This window comes from Anser brachyrhynchus (assembly GCF_964034855.1).
Source record: "Anser brachyrhynchus genome assembly, chromosome: 2".
Taxonomy (NCBI): Eukaryota; Metazoa; Chordata; class Aves; order Anseriformes; family Anatidae; genus Anser; species Anser brachyrhynchus.
The window spans coordinates 72,666,919-72,688,108 of NC_137695.1; the positions used below are offsets into that span (position 1 = coordinate 72,666,919).

A 21,190-nucleotide genomic window follows, 5' to 3' on the forward strand; every position below is an offset into this window, starting at 1 on the left:
TGTAGGAGCACCACAAACACGTGGTTTTCTGCTAGGTAAACTGCTGTTCTCTACCTTCTGCAAGAGAACAGGGAAACTTCTTTATTTGCATTACAAGAATAATTTTTTCACTATACCCATGGACTGAAAACTCCCATCCCACAGTTTAGTCTTTCATACAGAAAAGTGTTTCTATGGCTGAAAAACTTACAGTTTAGATTAATGTCCCCATATGGCAGTGGCAATAATGGCGAGTGCAATGGATGATGAGTGTAACGGAGAATAGGGTTTCTCTTATAGATCTGCTCAACCACATCAGCATTCAGGCAGTTTTCCTATTGGGGTAAGAAAAAAAAGCAGGATGTTGGGTTCAGCATTAACAGTGATACAATGCTTTGTGCCTTTAGGTTGGCTATGAAAAGATCAGTCAGTGTTACTATCTGGTGCTAAATCCACTTGCAGGTACTGTGGCTGCCATGGTTTTCTGCAGGCTATGAATGCTTAGTGCCTGCTAACCTCAGTAGTTGCATAAGCTTACTTTATCTGTGCAGTAAAAAAACCTAACCATAGTAGTGCTGCAGGAGACACAAGTGAAGTTTCATGAGGTTTTCTGGAAGTGTGTTTTCATTTTACGATTGTTTTATTCCAGTATTTCATGGTTGAAATTATATCAAGACATTGTTCTTTAAGTTTTATTTAGAACTATTTCTCCAGCATACCTAATTGGCCTTTTCAGTTGTAATCTGCTGGAACTATCATCAGCAAAACAGTCCAGAAAAATAGCTGCTGTAAACCTGATGCACCCGCTCTGATGTCTAAATACTGTTCTTTCTTAGCTCAAGTCTGACAAATGTGTGATCACTGTCTTCTGCCAATCCTGAACTTCCACATATTTCTACTGCTCTGAAGAAAGGCTCTCAACAGCTTTCGTAGTTTTGAAATTTAGGATCTGATAATTTTTCTCCATGATGGAGGCTTCCACTAAGAAAAAAGGTTGGTAGTTCTCCCCCTTGCCTTTTTTGTATCTTCTGAGAATCATCGTCCCCTGTCCTGAAAGCAGATTAACAAAAATCTCTAGAAAGACCTTCTTTGGGTATGCATGCAATGTCCCCAGCAGGATAATAAAGCAGTAAATATTCACAGAGCATGCTTCTTGTCATGCAGAGAGACATGCTTAACCCACGCTATCATAAATCAAGAAATGCAACACATTGGGGGGTGAGGGGAGAATTAAAAAAAAATAAAAAAATCACAGGAGCTGTCTAGTCCACATCCTGGCACGCTGCTCACTGCGAACATAGCCAAACAGGTCCGCTAACTCATGAACTCACAGACTACAGCTCTACTGCCTGATACAGCAACGTCTGTCAAGTTGCCCAAAACAGTACAGCTTATTACTGTTTTAATGAAAAAAGTTATCCCTCTTCCCCTCCAATTTGCACTTCATACTTTGGTCTTATATTGTTCAAATAGAATTTCCTTTAGCAGGTGAGTGAATACATCAGATTCTACAACTTCAGTCCATGTCACTGCATGACTAAAATTCATGTTTTCTGCTTTATTACTACATACTGCAAAGGCAACATAAAAAAAAGACTGATTTCAAATATTTATTTAAACAACTCTTCTTTCCCAGTTCTGCCTGTTTGTTCCTACCTTAATATCCTGAATAAGTTGCTGAGTTGGGGTATCAATCGGCGCTTTTGTGTCAATCACATTCTGGATGGCACTTGACCAGCGGGTCGCTTCATTAAGCAATTTTGTATAGAGACGGTAGCAATGTTTGCGTCCATACACAGTTACATTCCAATAGCCTAGCACAACAATAAAAATTGTTAACCATGGAAGCAGCAACTATAAATATACCATGACTTCTCTCTGAAAACAGATAGTCCCATGAGACCCCAAGTGCTGAATTCTGGATTGTGCTGGCAGTTTTTCAGGGACTAAGAAGTTGTACTGGCAATTCAGTAACATAATCTGGACAGTATGGTTTTAAAGGAGTTTCTCTCCATTAAAAAAGCATAAGAATAATCTTAGAATGCAGCCACCACCATGCTGCCTTCCATTTCACCCAGTAATCTTAGTAAAAGCGATCAGAGAACATCACTGTGGAATACTGTGAGCGATACGTGACTTGCAGGCCCTGCTTCTCCAGTCCTGTCTGTAGAAGAAGAATCTAAGTCTTGTTTTGTATATGAGTCTTTCATCACCTATGGCACACATACTAGCAGGTATAAAGCATGAGCTGCTACTTCTTTTTAAAAAACGTCATTAATTTCACACAAATGAAGTGGCAAAGATGACAGAAGAGCATTTCAATTCAAATTCTCTCTCTGCATCACTGTATAGGCTTTTTACGAAGCAGATTCAATTAAATAAAACCTATTTCATCTCTCACTAGCAAAAGCCTCTTTGAAGTGTCAGTGACCCCAGTGAGATTACATAGGGCTGTCAATGCTTCTCATTTGCAAACAGCCATGTCTGAACTGAAAACCAGCATGGAAATGTGCTCTGGAGCTGACTCAGATGTAGTATGTAGGTTAGCACCGAGTGGACTTTTACTCTAGATCTCCTTATATTTGCTCCACGAATGTTTGCCCTCAGAATTGCTACCCATGTGTCTTTAATGTGAAAGCATATGTGTTCAAACTAATTTAGCAGCAGTGTCAGTCAGTAACTTGAATGCTGGTGAGAACAATTTTTACTGTTGTGTACATTATTACCTATCTTCTGCCCAGTAAGTCCATGTAAAATACCTCAGTGACTTAGGGACCTGATTTGGTTATCAAACTGCAACTCTAATAATCTATTTAAAATATTCTTATGCAGTGTTTGTTGCATTACTAGGTAGGTAGGCCAGAAGGTAACTGAAAGGAGACTTGAACCCAGAGCAGACAATTACCTGTCTCTTTGAAGATTTTTTCATCAGGAGGGACCACTGAACAGAGGCTGTTTAGGACCAGTGTACCCAATTTCAAAGCATTTTTCTCAGAACTCTTGTAATAGTCCAAAGAATTGTGTGTCAAAACAAACCAACGCTTCTTGAGTTTTAATGAAGACACCTTTGGGTTGTTTTTTACTTCCTTATGTAGCCATCCTATTAAAGACACAATTTGAAGCACACTTTTTTTTTTTTTTTAATAGAGTTGGACAAAATTAAGTTGCTACAAGTTAGTTGCATACTTTTAATGACAAAAACACAATGTAAATTGTTTAGCTCACATATTAAGCAACTTTGAGTAAAATTTTCAAGCAATGAAATGATGAAAATACCATATAAAATCTACATGAAAACTTTTCAACTTTGGTGTTTACATAGAGAAATTCTTTTGTCAACTTACAAAGCTGCTTTTGTCCACATTAGTGTCTTTTTATTTGGCACAATTGAAAACAAAATCAGAATTATACCAGCAGTTTATTAACTCCATCTACATATTATCTGTAGAATTGATTGTCTTATAATGAAATGTTGTCTTTTCAGTTATATAAGCAATCCATAGTCTATCTCTTTTAAACCAGAAATTAGATTCTATTGACTATTTAAAGCCCTTACAACTTAGCAACAATGCAGGGTTATGTACATGCAGGTAATACGGGGGAAGATTACCCTGGAGTTATCTGCCTCTGCTTCCTCCGCATAATCTCTAACCAGTACCCCTTTCTTCTGATTTACTGCAGGTTATTTTGCACTGTAGGTTGTAAGAGAACTTATTTTCAAGTACGGGCACTTATAAAGCAGCAGGGATTATCCAAAGTTCAGGCTATGAAAAAATATGGTATTTCATTAAATGGGCTATCTGAGATTTATGATTTTAGATTTTCATTCCTTTCTGTTTATAAATGCCTGACATTTGTCAAAAATTAGGAGAAATTTCTTCTCAGAAGAAGTAGTCAGGCATTGAACGGGTTGCCTAGGGAGGTGGTGGAGTCACTGTCCCTGGGGGTGTTTAAGGAAAGGTTGGACCTGCCACTTAGGGACGTGGTTTAGTGGGTGACATTAATGGTAGGGGGATGGTTGGGCCAGATGATCTTGGAGGTCTTTGCCAACCGTAATTAATCTATGAGAGTGTGGTATCTGTGAGTGTGATAATTTCAGCTGTATTCATTTGTGAGTAAACTATACTGTACAAAGATGAGGCTCCAACACTGCCATGCTATGCTAGCATATTACACAGATTGTATTGGGGAACAATCTCTTTTGAGGTTAATGGATCTTGTTTACTTTATTCGACTTGGTTCTTACCCCTCACAATGAATTCTTGTCCTTCCACTCTAGTGTCCCCCTTTGACCTCTGCAGCAGGGTTATCCAGTGATGCATCTCTTCAGGAGTGTCAGCATTACAATGAAGAACACGATTAGCAGTGATGATCACAAAGGAATTGGGTCTATGAAAATAAAGATTGAAAAAGCCTTTACAGTCAACATACTGTTTAACTCATTCACCATAAGCATAAACACCATCCATTGTTTGCATTTTTGTATTCAGATAAATATTGTCCACCTCTACAGCATTTATTTCAACACCACTAGATCTAAAAAACATTAAGCATTTATAAAGACACAAGTGTGTTGGATTCACACTGAAATGGTCGGGCTCTGAATAGTGGAAGGGTTCAATTTAAATTGCAACTTCTCCTATTCTCAAAATAAATCTATCATGAGAAAAAACTCAAATCTTTAATCAGCTTTCGATCTTAATCAGAACTTTATTTCAGGGTTGGATCTATTTAGAGTGTCTGCTTCAGTAGTTACGTTAGCTAAAACCAACAACAATTTACAATGGTCTGTAGTGAAGCAGCATGTGAACACAGATTCTTTTATTTTTAATGCAGTGAATCCCAATTTGCAGACAATACAATCTATTTATAATGAGAGTCTGGCTTTTATCCAATCCTACACCAGGATTCACTGAAGCATAAAGAACTAGCCCGAGTGAACTGTGCTGATGGCTCTCTGGATTAGAGGTGTAGGTTTTTCAGCCTACAAACACTTGTTTTAACCCTTTACCATTAATTCTTTTCATCCTGCAACACACAGAATCACAGACTGGTTGAGGTTGGAAGGGACCTCTGTAGGCCATCTGGTCCAACCCTGCTGCTCAAGCAGGGACACCTAGAGGAGGTTGCCCAGGACTATGTCCACCCACTTGCTAAGACCTGTATCAGGTGTAGAAAATGGGAATGATGCAGTCTGGGCTACCCCATGCATGAGAAGGGCATAGGCTTTTGTTCTATGGTTCTAGCAAGAACGTAATTGGGTAGAATTTAGAACCAATTAAAATTGTTTATGGGGATAGTTCACCCAAATATGACCCAATATGTCCAAAGTGAACGTGTGTTGTTTAAAGCTTGATGGAGGTCAGCATAAAGAAAAATTAATAAAAATGATTAGGAGATAAATCTGTAATACTTGGTGAAGGGAGGTTACAGTAAGTCAAGAAACATGAGAAGTGTGCAAGTAAGTTTAATTATGCAAATACAGAAAAACAGAAGAAGGAACATCTTCTGAATACTTTCTATAAAGTGGGAGAAAAAGTGTTATCTACAAGTAGTGCTTGCTCACCAGTGTGACAGAAGTGGGTAAGGAGTGATCAGGACTCAATGTTTTGGTCATACCCACTTTGGTGCTGAAGTGCTAAATTATTCAGGAATAGTGGTAGATGAGGAAACAGAGATGTGAACTGAACAGCAGAATTTTGCTGACCACTTTTTAAAATACGTGAAGAGGAGGCAGCTTGAGACTGAGCTATGTGAAGCACATTGTAGAAGGCTGTATAATGTGATATGCAGGAGAGAAGCTATAGATAAGCAGTAGCAAGAGAACTGAAAAAGGACAGAGCTAAGGTATAAACTAAAGTAGATCAAGCTATCAAGCAAGAGGTTTTGATGACCAACAGTAGCCAACTTTCCAGGCTCCCCTTCTCCCCAGTTTAGGGAAACAGCAGAAACTCCATTCTTGGGATTCCTTCTGAATACAGATTCAAAGGGTGCTCTGCTTAGCCCCTCTCTTTTAAGCTTGCAATAGTGGTTTCATATGTGTCAAGATAAAAATATTCTATTGCCTACATTGGTCAAATTAATTTCCTAATTGAAAACCTTTCCATACCTGATGAGCATCCCAGAGAGCTAAAAAAAAAATACAAGAAAAAAATCTGTGTGAAAAATGCTTACAGGAGAAATGCCTCTCTAACAACATTTTGAAAGCTTTGGACATCTGTCTTGTATTATTTAGAAAGCCTGAGCTTACAATCACAGTTACTTGCAGTATCAGGATCATGGTAGGCCAAGGAGAAACCAGTAACTTAAACCCAGATGTTTCACACATTTGCAATGAGTAGACTGTAATGAACTGTTCCAGTAAGAATAACACCTCAAAGCCAGTAATCTTATAATCAGAGCCACAGTCTGAACTCAGATAACTTTTTATCCCTCAGTACGCTGTTGCTAGTTCAAGAGCTAAGAATACCCTGATTGTTTTCTGTTTATTTTTAAAATGCTGCATTATTTTGTTTGTTATAAAAGATATTTTTATTTTAGGAAATAAGTATCGTCCATCTAGAGCACAACATTCTTGCAAGAGAAGATGAATGGCAAAATATTAGCCAAGAATTTTTCTGTCTACCGTATTGCTAAGGGACTCAAAAATAGGCTTCTCTTTTTCAGGAGTATTACTTGTGTAAGTGAAAGAAACATTTAATCTTCTGCTTTTGGATCACCATACTAGTAAAACAGCCGAACAGTTCACATATGGAGCAATGTCAGGGAAGATAGTGAAGTCCCCACATAAAACGTCACTCTACTTACCTTCCCTCTTTCAGTGTGGTGTTTGATACTATGAAAAGGGAGACAACAATGTGTGGTTGGCCAGCAGAATATAGAGACTAAAATAAAAAGCATCTGATTTTGACTAGAGAAATAATAAGAAGAAAGTCACCCGTCATGGTTCTGACTTACCTATCTGGATTGTCAGCAGCACAGACAGAATCAATTAGTCCTACATCGAGTGTACCCTATAAACAAATGTCCAAGCAGAAAAGGAGGAAGACATTTACTATTACATTACTCACAGTGCTTTACTCCGAGACAGGTGAAAGAAGCAGCAGCTTTGATCAAGCAAAATGAACCACAGATTTGGGCAGCAGTTTCTCCTAACCATTATAATGAGGGGAAAAACTAAGAGACTCTGATAAACAGATTCAGTAAAAGTTTATCTGTAGTTAAGTTGGAGACAGCTCAGAAACTGCTCTTATTTTTCTATGCTCCCAAACCTGCTTTAAGTTTTGTCCTAGAAGTGGCATCCCACTATAAATGGCATTCTCTGAGGGCAAACATTTGAAGTTTTTGTTTCCCTTTGCTTGATTGTAGGTTCCAAATTTATCACATTATTCCCAGTGAAAGTTGTAAAGAATGACAAATGCAGGACAAGGGAAATCTCAAATTTTCTACTTGTGGTTTTAATTTACTCATTAACTGTATCCTTGCAAAGCTTCAAACTCAGATGTACACTGTGGTGTGGCAGGGAACTGGACCAAAAAAAGAAAAAAAACAACAACAGTGCTCGCTTTTCACTGAGGCAAATGATGGGGATGGGGAGAGAAGCCAGCCTTTCCTCTTGTACAGGTGCAGGGCCTAGGACCTGGAGCCTCTGGCCAGTGTCACAGCTAGCACTGTCAGAAACTGCAACCACCACAGTGTCCCCTTGTTTTCTAAAAATCTTTGCTTTGAAAATTTCTTCAGATTTTGACTTACCACAGCATTCTGTGGATTTGCCTGCTCATCATGCATCTCTCGGATCTCTTGCTCTGTGGACGCATGGACTTGACTCAGAACACTAAACCACTGGCTGTGGAGTGAAAGGCAGCAGCGTAAGTAAAATGTTGCTTGTGCACAAGCCTTTTGTCACCTTTGTTCTGCAGAGATCTAGCAGGTTCTGCTGGTTTTTGAAATTGCTTAAGATTCCTTTTGTCAACATGCATAAATGCAGCAAAGCTTTATGTCAGTTCAAGTAATACAGGATACAAACAAGCCCCTCCAGGTCTCCCATCCAAGTTCATGTCATACCCTTCTTCCTGAGGACAAATAGTGTGTATAAAAAGTGGCACCTCTAAAAAAACTGGCAACGAGCACACTAAAATATCTGAGTGTTTAGAAAGTATTTGTAACACATTCCGCACATTTCATCTGAAAAAACAGGTTACCAGCTATATACAAAGCCTTTATTGGGAAATCCAACCTTCAGATAATAAATTTTGCTACACTGATAACATGACTGGTAATAGTTTCTTACAATGATACTTCTCCAAAGGCCAAGAGGACGTAAGTCCTCTGTAGAAGCACAATCGAGAGGGGGAAAAGAATAAAACCCTCAAGCAACTGCCTCTACGTTTTTTGTTCCCTGTGGAGCACTAGAAAATCCAGCTGCTGGAAGGACCAGTGATGTTGAACCACAGCCAATTCACCCCACTCCAGTGGCCTTGTATTTCCACAGTAGGGAAACTGGCAGAGAGGTTTCCAGTACTCTGGCCCCAGTGCTGAGCAGCAATTGCAAAAGGATTTAATTCCAACCACACCTTCTGCTTCTGGGAAATCTCTACCCTCCTGGCATTTGTATATGATAAAGCTCAACTACTCTAAGCAATTCCTCTGAAAGAAATTTGAGGGCAGAGCTTGGCCTGTTCGGCAGGTTCCTGAATGCCATTCTTTGAGATACGAATTTGCCATTCTAATGAAAACTACCTGGGGCTGAGTTTTCAAAGGGCTCAAAAGCCCAGCCTTTAAAACTGAGTCCTCACCTCTCTGCAGAGGGTTCTCAGTCACCACCAGGTTGAGAAAACAAATGCAAGATTAATGGCTTTGAATTTAAAATAATCTTTTCTACAATTGCTTATAGTCAAAGAATTTCTGCCTATGAAACTGAAGCGCTGTCTCCATAACTCCAGCATTTGCAAGCTAACTGCTTTGCATAATGTAGATATCTGGAAACCAAATTGCCAAAATAGCTTGAGAAAACGTGCGTAGTAGTCCGTCAAACAGTACCAGTTCTGCCTTGTCATCCTAGAGCAGCTTCTAACAGCTTATACTTTCATTAGAAACAACACAAGGCATGATGAAAAACGAAGATTCGGACTGCCTGACAACGGGAAAGAAGATGAGAATTTATTTAGTTTTTATTCTTTTGTTAAGACTCAGAGGTACACCCATGGAGAACTTGTGCTTAACAATTACTTTGCTGTAAGGATTACTGATGTAAAACAAGGTCACTGAAAACCCCCTGAAGTGAGGGTTACCCAGAGAGAATGAACCATCAGCTGAAGAAACCTAAACTCACCTACGTGAACATTCCTACAAATTAAATTCAGCTTTTTTTTGAGGCTTAGGAATTGCAAATGTATTTAAATGTTAACCTTTTATTTAAAGACAAAAAAGACTTCATAGCACTGTATGCACAGTTAGTAATAATTTGTTACTGGACTTTAAAGCACAATTCAAAGGTTTCCTAATTTCATCGTGCAATCTTTGTGTAAACAATGAAAAAGAAATCTATCATGTCACTTTGCAAAAACGACAAAGGCAGATTTTACTCTCCTATTGCTTTCTCCCTCTTGGGCCATCCCTTGGTTTTCAGCTGAGTGCTAGAACTCAGGAATATGAAAAAGACAGATGAGGGTTTGAAATAATGGTTACCCACTGAAACATTACTTTTATCCTCAAATACACTTCCATGAGCAAAAACAGTAATTCCTCTTTTTGGGGGGTGGGGGGTAGGGTGGAGAGGGGGGGAGCTCAGGTTTCCCCCCCCCTTCATTTGAACAAAAAGCAACCTCAGTTGATCGTGTAGCTCATGTGCAAAATAATTTTTCAATAGCAGATCCAGAAACAACATAATACAATGATTTTGTGCTTCTCTTTTAACAAAGCCAAACATTAACAAGGCTTTGACTTAAGCCCATCTGGAAATCCTTACACATGTCCCTCATTAAAGTTTTCTAAGATGAATGTGAAAAAAGGAAACTTGAAACACACCAGAAAAAAAACAATTTAAGCTAGATGGTATGTTATGTGTACTATATACAACAATGGTGTGTTGTGCTTCCTCTTCTACATTAAAGAAAAAACTTGAAAAAGATGCATGGCAGCAGACAAGTTTTTATGCTGGCAATTCATTATTGATCCCTGTGGAACCTTTATCAGGGCATGTACACAAGTCTAATAGAAAAGACTTTAGCTAAGCCTTCATTTTAAAATTTACTCACATCAAACAAGAATCTTAACAATGAGTGCTGAGAAATTCATATGTAAGTGTAGTTTTAAGGATGCCTAAAAATGAATCAATGACTGCATTGTAAGCATTGCTGAATTTATATTCAGGGTCATGTGATACAGGAAAGTATTACAATTTCAAAAAAAAATAGAACACAAAGCAACTTTCAAGGCTTCAGAGCAAGACGAGCTCAAGTAATGTTGACATAAGCATCCTGCGCTCTGGCCTTGGGGCAGCAATGCAATGGGTAGTAAGATTTGATTACTAAGTTCACTTTATTTAAATGCTTGATTTTTATAGGCAAGCATATTATTATCTCACACAAATGGTAGTGTGGGGTTTATTTTGTTTATTTTTTTTAAAGATACACTACACCTGATTTGACAAGTTAAGCTTGCTATTCACCTACCAGCATCCTCCTACAGCTTGATATGGATCCTTCAGCAACAAATGTTAAGACCTTTTTTTAAATCAGTAGAAAGGCTGTTGCATGCTCCTCTTGTTCATGAACACGTATTCACCCTAAAATCCAATGATCCCATTGCAACTTGAAAAGAATTAGGCTCTGCTTAAGCAAAAAGATCCCAACCCCAAATAGTACTTTATTTTAGATAGGTGAGAGGGATCTTATTGATCTAATCTGTGCAGCTAAATGCAGCAGGGTAATGCAAAAGAAAAGCATCAAAAGCTGACTACATCAGCAGGCCTTTGGAAAAAGTGTTAAATGCAACATGTTTAACACAGCCTGACTATTTGGTGATAGTGGGCAAATAAATAAATGATAAACACAAGTCAGAATGGCAGGGAGGTTAAAAAGAAAAAAAAAAGCCTAATGATTTTCATACCTTGCATCCTCAGGAGATTCAGCGATCAAGTGGTAGGTCCTATCACCCATTATTAGATCAATACCATTTTCTTTGCCTGTATTATCAACAATCTCTCTGAAAAGAAGAAAATGCCAAGACTGAGCATTAGATTGTCACCGTATTTTGAAAATGGCTATTCTCCTGAGAGGATCACAAACTACTGACATTCAGAGTAACAGCAATCGGCATTGTTGAACCTGATTAGTGTTTTATCTCAGACAGTACTAATACACCAGATGATAGTTGCCATGTTTTCTGCCTGTACTGTACAGATATTCAAGCTACTTTATGAATGTCACTATACAAAGTTGACTACTCTAATGTTTTAACATGAACTAAAGGAAAAGCATTATCAAACCCTGAGAGAGGCAAGGCCAACTGAATTTAGAAATGGATATATTTCTGAACTGATTGCATACCAATAGATTTTGGAGTGGTAAAAGGAAAGCCTTTGAAAATTAAAAATAAAACAAAACCAAACCTGAATTAGTGATTCTGTGTAGCTGTAAGTCACTATAAAGACGCTTGAAAAAACGTAACTTCCAGAAAAAGCTGATCACTCATCTTCTGAAAAATTACATCTTTCTAATTTGCAGTTTGGATACCTAAGTATTGATATACTAAAAAATCATGGACCACAAAGCACAAGATTTTTAAGGAGTAACTGAAATATTGTATTAACATTTGGAAGTTTTTGGTGGAAGATTAAGACTTTCCTGAAGCTTAAGAAAGAAATCAACTTGATTTCCTTTTCACTGTTTTACTGTATTTGTCTGAAGCTTATTATTTCCTTCTTAATGAGCTATGCTTCCTTATCAGCTATACAATTCTCATAAATCTCTCTCCTACATACAACATGTAGTCTCTCCTTATCAGCCTCGTGAAGACAATTTGTTTATCTGCTGTAAAAACAGAATGCTATCATTCTGTATTGTTGTCTTTCATTTGGACAATGTTACTGGGAGGAAGGAAGATTCAACCTACAGTTCAGGTTAGGTTCAGCAACCTTTACCTGACAATTTTAAAGGTATGTTCAGCAAAGAACTTCTTCAGGGATCAGTCAATGAAACAACATAGTGACAACAAAAAGAAGGTTTAAATGTATTAGAAAAAGGGCTAAATAAATGCTATGACACACAAGACAGAGTCGAATTCAGTTTCAACACAAAAATTGTGGTAGGAAATTTAGTCTATATGGAGTTTTACTTGACAGCCAGCAGCTCATTGGTTTTACAAGGGCATGTCAGGATGCTCACCAAAACTATTTGCTTTGTCCTGCCTGAATCCAAGGCTCAACCAAGACTTCCAAAGAAAAGCTTAAACTAAGCTTTTAGTTTAGTTCAAGTACTCTGTTAAATGAACAAAATAAAACAGACAATTGCAGTTTACAAGATTCTCAGTGAAAGCAAGTGTTACAGCTCTTTATGTTTTTCTCTACCTTGGAGGAAAGCTTAGGTATGTTTACACAGAAATAAGACTACCAATATCAGTAAACTGTAATTTTTAAATTAGCTAATCTATGGTCATAAAACATGTTGACTGTTTAAAATGAAAAATGCTATCCCTTAGAAAACTTTTTTTTGATGCATGCTTTATGAAACAGAATTTTAAGGCATAAGGAACTTCTGTTAGCAAGACAAATTGTTAAATTGGGTTTAGTAATTGTAGACTTTGGAAATGAATATATATCCATTGTAAAGACTTTTTTTGTGGAACTACCATAATTATTTCAAATGTAAAAAAAATCATAAATGTATACCAAGGATACAGTTTTGACCCATGCTAACTTAAATATATTCATCACCTATTAATTCCACCCTCTCCATTCTGTGTTTGCCTGCGGCAACAGACTTGGCAACATGCCCTGAATTGCCTTGGGAATCATTACAGACTAAGTAGGGCCTCCAGTCTGGGAGAAAGCATAGATGGGTTCATTATAGCAGCAGCTTTCTGAAGTATTTGGCTCTAGCTTAACTCTGGATCAGACTTAAGAGAGAGCCAAGTGAGAACAACACTTGCTTTCAAGATCTTCATCAAACACACGCTCATGCTTGCATTCGTACAATTTGAGGGCAGAGCACTCAGTATCTTCCCAGATTAAGTCCCAAGAAGTATTTAGGAGGAACTACGGCTAGCATATGAACACATGTAAACCTACTTGGCCATTCGGACATCAATGGAACCCTTCAGCTTTTCTTCACTGTCATTTTCAAAGTACATCAACCTGGACTGCCTGAGAACAAACCATCGTTTCTTCCAGTTCCTTCTGGAAAGTGTGGATGATCCACCCCCCTTTTTATGAAGCCAACCCTGCTTAAGTGCTTCCTGCTTGGAACGAAACCACAGGAAGGTCTCATCTTTCAGGACACACCAGCGTCGCTTCCATGTGTTTATTAAGCCACCTGGCAAAAGAGGCAGATGTAGGTTTATAGGTAGTTAAGACACACAATTATATTATAAAACAGAAGCTGTGACCAAACCAACGCTGGAAGATGCTGACCAACAATGTGCAGTTGAACTGAGTCTCTGCTGTAAGCTATGAAACCAAAGACCTCATTTTTACATATCCTAAAGGCCACCATACAGTTGGCAACCTAAAGACCCTGGAACTATAAATTATAATAAATAAATAAATGTAAAAAAAACCAATATAATGTATATTAACATATACTATATATTTGCTATATACATATACAACAATTATTTAAAATAAATTATTTAGAGGTCTTATTGTATGTGAGAAACAGGTCTCCAACACTGTTTTCAGTGCATTTCGATGATAACCTAAGGAAGTTTAATAAGCATTAAACCCTTTCTTCTCTCCAATTTTCTTCAATACTTTTGGCTATTAGGAGGTAGCAATGTTCAACTCAAAACTATAAAACCTGGAAAAAGCATACTTAAAGTGGGAAATATACCAGTGTGAGCTCAGTCATACCAAAGCATAGCTATACTGTGTAAACTTCATGTGAGTTTTGCTACGACAGACAACACAGCTTGCACTGTAGTTATGTAAGTACTAAAACCTCAACCAAACCAATCTTCTCCTGTCATTCCTTCTTGCTAACTACGTCAGAGGGTAAAAATCCATGCTAATGATGACTGCATACATTATTTTTCATACAAATGTACCCATGTGCCTGTTCATCCCTGTTCCTATTCCAAGAAATTTATAGTGATGGTTATGATAGAAGAATTCTAGATTATAATTTAGTGCCAATCATTAGAAGGTAAACCCAAGAATCTTAACCAGAGAACTCCTGTGTATATTCTTTCAGTCTCTCATGCCCCTTTGCTATGCATACCCTTCCTTTCAGTCTTTCAGATCCCAAATGAAAGTTGACTGAGGTCAGTAAAACTGATCTGCAATGCAGAATGCTGTCTGTTATAAGGTTTTGGGAGAAGGAATTGGCTTTCTTCAAAATTTGGTACAATTGGACTTTGCGAGTTATTTTGCTATGCCTATATTGGATATTCCATTGTTATGACCTGGCAAATATGTAAAATGAAACAGAAGCAGTCTAAAATTTTTAATGTTTCTTTGCAGAGGGGAAAAACATTGCCAGATGTAAGCCACTGCAAGTAACTTAAATTGAGAGCAGCTCCCTCCAAACTTTTGCATCAGTCTTTGAAGATTTTGAAAATAGCTTAACTCCACAAGAACTGGAGTGCAAGGTTTAGTAAACATTTCTGTTTAGCTTGTACACTTAGCAATCTCTGATTCACACAGTACCTTTCATGTACAGAAAGCTGTGAAAGTAGGGCAGGCTGACGCAGCTGTAGACTGAATCCCTTCGGTAGGAAAGTTCATCATCTGTATCAAACCTGGAGTCAAAATCTTCTTCGCTGTCTTCAAACTAGGAAAGAAAAGGAATGAAGGCGGAATAATCTCTCAGGAAAGAGTTTAGAGAGAATTGGTTTAGAATTCTTCAACTAAAACGTTTTATGATGTACTGAAAGGACATGATTCCTTGGTGCTTCTTGTCCAGCTCACAAAGGGGAGTACACAGTAGTAAACTACAGCCTGTCCTATGTGATTACACAGTAGCCCTAATTTCATTTAACAAATTTACGAAACTGCTTTGTAGGTGATCTTGATCTTTGCAAGAGCATGACGAGGGCATGCTGTTGTGTTCGATCCCCCTCCATCACCAAAGTGCTGTGGGTAACTGCTTAGAGAAGCCCTGAAAAAGAACCTATTCCACAAGCTGTGGTGATGGCTTTCCTCCATGCCCAGATATAGAACAGAAGTTCTGATGACTGACACCCACCCACAGCCACGCAACAGGAAGGAGTCCTCAGTGTAGATAGATAAATAGACAGTTAAAAGCATTTTCCTCTTAGGCAAGAGCTGTTGGCTTATCCCAATGACCACGCTGATCATGCTCTTTGGCTTTCATTACCTCCACTGCCATAGATATTTTAGTGCTAACATATTCCTTCCAAATAAGTCAGTGTTGCTGAAATACTTTTTCACTTTCCCAGTCACACAGTTTCACAGAAGTATTCTGTGAGTGGTGGAGGAAATCATATTCTTCCAAAAATATTTTTTGGAAGAGTAAACACCACAGTAAATTCAGTAAACAGCACTGAAAAAGAGCTCTTCATTGTAAGCGTCTGCCTCAGTAATTCTACCATTTGCCATCGTATGAAATTTACTCTGAAAGTAATTTCAAATACACCTGGCATATCGGGGATTTCTGCAAGCAGTTTATTCACACTGTTCCAACTTGCATGCATAACGGAACCTGTATTTTCTGAAATCAATTCCCCACCACACTACCCCATGCCAAATGTGCGCACACAGGTATTTTGCTTATGAATTGCATCCACGCCCGTGCACCGAGCTCCTCACGAAATAATGCACAGTTCTGTATTAAAACAGACAGAACCATATCCTTGTATAACCTTGGACTGCAATCACGGCTGGAGCTGCCTCTGACTCTAATATGCTCACCCCAGTGGCACTGAGATTGCAACAGATAACTATGTCCATACGCAGTGTAAATAAGTCAAACTACACGATACAGAATTTTCTAAGAACAGCTACAGTGACTGTACAGCTGTACAATGGAAAAAATATCAGAAATCTTAAATCAATTATTAGATAACACAAAAATTGATACTTACAGAAGACTGAGCTCCTTCAGAACTGAATCTGTATGCTCCAGAGCTGTTGTATGTCCCCACTGAGCATCGGTAGTCCGGTGACCACTGGCTACTGTGCGAATTAGAGAAGGTCACGCTGCTACCAGAAGTAATAGCACCATCTTCATAATCATCTTGGTCGTAATCATAGTCTCCATCGGGAGAAATAAGTTCCACAGAGTCTGGGGGTCTACAGGATACGTTTTCTGGCATGCAGTATGTAGATTCACCACTGGAAGAGTTGTGGAGACTCACTGTGTCATGGGTAGGAGGTATAAGCATGGTGTTGCTAGCAGCAGGAATTGTTGGCACTACAGTATCATTCATATACGGATCCTCTTCTGAGGAATCATCACTTGTTCTGATGCCACTGGTCCTTTGATCAGAATGGCCATGCTCACTTGGATTGGGCGAATCCTTAAATGCATCATCATCAGCTTCAAAGCCCTCATCTACCTCCTCCTCGGGATATGGCTGGCTGAAGTTAAAATTGGGCTTTTCACTGCAGGCGTTTCCAGTCTGTTCAGTGAGCTCAGCAGGATACCCACCGCCCGCGGAGAGTGACCTCTCAATGTTTCGGACACATTCATCTATCTCAGCAAAGTTCAGAGATTCTAGGAACTCCTGGGCTGCTCGACAAGCTTCATCCTCGAGCCGCCTGAGTTCCTCATCTCGGAGCTGCTGCAGCCTCTGTAATGAAGCCTCTGTCAAAGACAGCTCCTGCTGCTTCTTCACGCGCTGCAGGTCTTCAATTTCTCTTTCCAGACGCAAGATTTCTTCCACCTGCCTGCTTTCTTTCTGCCTCTCCACCTCTTTCTTCAGCTCTGCCTCCTTCTGGGCTTTCTGAATGGCAGCCAGTTCCTGCTTCTTTCTCTCCTCTTCAGCCTGCATTCAAAATAAAATAAAATAAAATACTACCCCCCAACACTAGATTTTGTTGTTGTTGTTCTAAAATACTATACTCCCACCATGCTGTTCATTTAGAAGGACCTTTGTCCCTACATCAAAAAGAAAATGAAAGAAAAAGAGAAATTAAATCATGATTATATTTACTCAGAGATACTGAAAAGCTCAAGTATATGCAGAAAATTTAGTCTTTGCCAAAAATTAAATGAAGCATGAGGTGAAAGAAATTTCCATGCAAACAACTGTATCAAGTTTCCTTTAGCTTTATCTGCCAAATCTTGTAATAAGTTTAGTTTAAATGCCACAGATGCCTTTTATTTTTTTTAATGGTTGGGTTGAGATATTCAAATAAACAGGATGGCTAAAAGCATTAAGAATATCATTTACCTGCTGGGCAAGACGCTCTGCTTCTTGCCTTTGTCTTTCCCTAAAAGTGAGGGAAGAAAACAAGTTATCAAATCAAGCTCTACATAAACTCATCAAATGCCTTTGCTAGGGCAATAGCTCAATTTTCAAATCATCTGCCAGATGCAAAAGACAGCCAAAAATAAGGTCACCAAGGATATGTTTGTGAATATGTAGCTACCATGATAGCTACGTGCATCTTCTAGCAAAAGAAGAAAAAAGATTACCAAAATCACTTGATTTTACCTCCCACCCCAAAAAAAGGCTCTTCAAAGCACAATCTAATGTGGCACAGAGAGAGCAAAATCTAACATGGCGTAGGGTGTAATGCAAGAGGGCATACTGCACCTTTCTTCTTCCTCTTTTCTTCTTTCTTCCTCTTGTCTCCGCTTCTCCTCTAGTCTTTCCTTGTAAACACGTCTAGCAAGCTGGCCTCGCCGCTGCTTCTGAAGAACTATGGCTGCTTTCTTCAGACAAAGGAACTTTTTCCTACTACAGAATGCTCTGTAGTTCTTCTGTATCACAACCACATAGTAAAGAACTTTTCTATACCTCTTTCTGGAGAGAAAAAAGGGGGGGGGGGCGGGGATCACAAAATAATGCAAATTTCTAAGGAAACAAGGGACTAATGAGCAGTCGTAAGAGGTCCTGCCATAGTGACTTGCAATAACAAGCCACAATAGTGAAGCAATTTATTATGTCTAGCTCTGTGATGGTTTCCCCATTCTAGTTCACATTCTCTTCCCCAGGAGAGGAAAGAGATTCTCTTATTACTATGACAGAGCTGCGTTTTCATTAAGAAAACACACACTATCAATCTTGGATGTTCTTATTCCCTTGAGAAGAAGATGCTACCAAGTAGAGCTTGCATACGTGCACACGTGGAGAAAGAAGACACATAGGTATCCATCCAACATCTCCGAAAAGAAAGATAATGCACAGGAAGTTCTGCCATTAAAAATGGAATACAGTTTTTGAGTAACATACTGGTCAGAATATAAGGGACAGGACTAATTCTACACATGAGGAGAAAATACCTCGTTATGTAAACAAGTTTCCTTAAACTATCCTCAACTGATTTGTAGAAAAAGCAGAGGAATAAACAGATGGGATCAGGAACTCCACCTAATACATAATGCAGGATGCCAAGTAAACAAATGAAACATTAATCAGTTACCTAATGTCATGGTTCTTTAAGAACCAAACTGACTAGTTTTATTTGCCCTCTCTTTTCTCAACATGAAAAAGCAGAGATAAATCTGCATCTCATCTGGTAATTTAATTTGGGGTAGCCCCATTAGGTGCCATCCTGCTAGATTTCCTACTACGTTATCTCATACCATGATGCCATTACATGGATGGCTGACCTCCAACCTTCCATTCTGTCCTATTCATTACATCAAGATGACTCAAACACCTTTTTGTTTTATTCATGGGTCTGGTAAAGATACCAGATGGTGTTTTCAAAAGCCACGTACAGTATTTGGATGCCAGACCTCTGTGAAAGGTTAAGAATTGTACCCAAGGTATTTATTTATCTACCTCCTCCCCCCCCTCTTCCCCCATTCATACCAAGGTTCAAGTATTGATATTCTCTTCTAGTCACTTACCGGGCTGTGTAACCCAAGATGTGTGCTCGGATAATCATTGCTGCTTTGGTGACTTCCACCTCTCTCTGTTTCTCTAACTTGTGTTCCAAGGACTCACGGAGGAAAACCTACACAAGAAAACTTCTGGCTTAACTTGCTGATAATTTCACATATAAAGGACAGCCAGGGTGCTGCCAACGTCATTCTGAGCAGCAGGCCTGAGCTTTGTATTCAGAGTCAAATGATACATTTCCTTAATAGAAAAGAAAAACAAAACATATTTCTCTTAAAATGCCTGCAGATGATCCTCTGACTATGGATTTCAGTAGGAAAAGCCTGAGCACCATAACAGGCATTTTAATATCTGCTGGGGCCAGACATCCATCACAGCCATCCAGCATCCTGCAGACAGACAGCTGCCCAAGCTCTCAGCTGAGCTTCGTAAGCAGCTCGGGAAACACCAGCCCATCCCCAGCACAATATCACTGCAGTTCCTCCAGCAGATACAACACCCCTCCTCTGACTAAAGCCCTGGCTGGCAGGAGCTGGAAGTGTACATAGGCATGGGTGTCTCAGTTAAGTGTGACGGCAGACTATCTGTGCAGATAGATCTGGGAAGAAATTCTGCTAAGTTCTCCTACAGCGTACCACCTGTCCATTCCACAAGCCATCCTGTCTCTGGCAGGGCTGAGAAACCTGAATCATTCACCTCGACTGCTCAGTGCTAACGCACAGGTAACTGTGAGCAGAGGCTAGAAAGGCTGAAGGAAAGTTTGTCTCTATGGCATGGGCTCTTAGAGGCAACGTTAGCATACAGCATTGAAATGCATTTAGCTAATCCAGCTAATTTTGCCTTAAATGAAATGAACTGCTTCTCCAGCAAAGCAGAGGCACTGCGGATGTGGTTACTTCTTCCATATACCTTGATGTCTGTCCTTTACTGTACACTCAACAAGTGGTGAGCTAACTGCTGCCAGTGCTTCTTCTAGGTCTTCTCAGCTTTTACATAATGAAGGATAAATCTTGTGGTATCACCTATAGTGGCAACAGCCTGGCATTCTGCAGGGTAAGAGACGTGAGTAGCTGGGATACTTTGCTCAGTGATACTTTGGTTACTTAGGATCAGAGCCAGGCTACACATCAGAGTGTGGCAACAAGGAAATTGCACGGACAGCGTGGGCTCTGCTACTACAAGAGAGCTAAAAGCAGGACCACTTCCTTGAAGTGTTTTTCTTCTTTCTTGGAAGAGAAAAAAAAAAAAAGTGTGGACTTTTGGAGATGTTCAAGTGGGAAAAAGGTAGTTTAGGGAGACAAAAGCCCATCATCGAAGCAAAAGCAGCAGAAATACTGATGAAAAGCACGATTCTGAGTTTTGAATGCTGTTAGATTTTGCCACAAATTAACCAACACTAAGAACATAACAAGTCCCATAGAAAGTCCCAGAGTTCCACTATCTGAGCTGCACTGGGTGGCTTTTTATATATAAGGTTTTTGCTCATATATTAAATAAGCTGTGACATAAAAAGCCTTTTCTTTTACTCAGTGGGCGATCTTTCCTTTGCTTTGCACACACTGGCTTTAAAAACGTACTGAAATTCTCATTCAGAAAGGCATTCAGCTACTTCCTGAACCAAAATAGACATTAAGCACATATTATGCACAGGCTAATGCATTTTCCTGAGCAGGTGCACTGCAGCTTGAGATGTAAAAAACAAGAAAATTTCACACTGGAGCTGAATCATTGCAATGTTGTTACTACTCCTTTTAAATAACATAGTGCCCCATACTATACTCAGTCTGAAACCAATGCCCCCTTGTTCTCTTCTACAATAAGCTATTTATGAAGACTCTTAAAAATGCACATGCAGCTCTTGGGGGCAATTATCCCAGGCCCCAGTAAGGGAGGTTACAACAGAGCTCTGGTTCCTGCTGAGCAGTTGGTGAAAACAATTTGGGGTTCTTATAAATGTTATTTTGCTAAGACGCTAAAGCTGTGTCCAGGGCCTGTGCATAAATACTATTAGTATACTGCA

At 39.1% G+C, this 21,190-nt stretch overlaps 1 protein-coding gene and 1 long non-coding RNA gene across 5 annotated transcripts in view; one reads left to right on the forward strand and one right to left on the reverse strand.

Annotated features, from left to right (window-relative positions):
• The window catches only part of LOC308189764, a 55,729-nt gene that overhangs the window by 12,600 nt on the left and 21,939 nt on the right, over window positions 1-21,190 (forward strand). The window contains exons 3-4 of one of the 2 annotated variants that reach the window (XR_013946590.1): window positions 816-972; window positions 7,720-7,847. This is a non-coding gene — a long non-coding RNA (uncharacterized lncRNA). The remainder of the gene's footprint in view (window positions 1-815; window positions 973-7,719; window positions 7,848-21,190) is intronic. The other variant, XR_013946591.1, reaches the window with a different exon arrangement.
• Window positions 1-21,190, reverse strand: part of MYO10 (myosin X) — a 552,927-nt gene that overhangs the window by 10,253 nt on the left and 521,484 nt on the right. For all 3 annotated transcript variants that reach the window (XM_080580154.1, XM_080580153.1, XM_080580152.1), the window contains exons 22-34: window positions 19,179-19,285; window positions 17,917-18,126; window positions 17,551-17,590; window positions 16,240-17,142; window positions 14,843-14,966; window positions 13,268-13,511; window positions 11,089-11,184; window positions 7,732-7,825; window positions 6,937-6,992; window positions 4,226-4,368; window positions 2,885-3,079; window positions 1,636-1,793; window positions 191-314 (exon numbers count right to left, since the gene is read on the reverse strand). In XM_080580154.1, coding sequence (XP_080436280.1) covers window positions 191-314; window positions 1,636-1,793; window positions 2,885-3,079; window positions 4,226-4,368; window positions 6,937-6,992; window positions 7,732-7,825; window positions 11,089-11,184; window positions 13,268-13,511; window positions 14,843-14,966; window positions 16,240-17,142; window positions 17,551-17,590; window positions 17,917-18,126; window positions 19,179-19,285 — 2,494 coding nt within the window. The remainder of the gene's footprint in view (window positions 1-190; window positions 315-1,635; window positions 1,794-2,884; window positions 3,080-4,225; window positions 4,369-6,936; window positions 6,993-7,731; window positions 7,826-11,088; window positions 11,185-13,267; window positions 13,512-14,842; window positions 14,967-16,239; window positions 17,143-17,550; window positions 17,591-17,916; window positions 18,127-19,178; window positions 19,286-21,190) is intronic.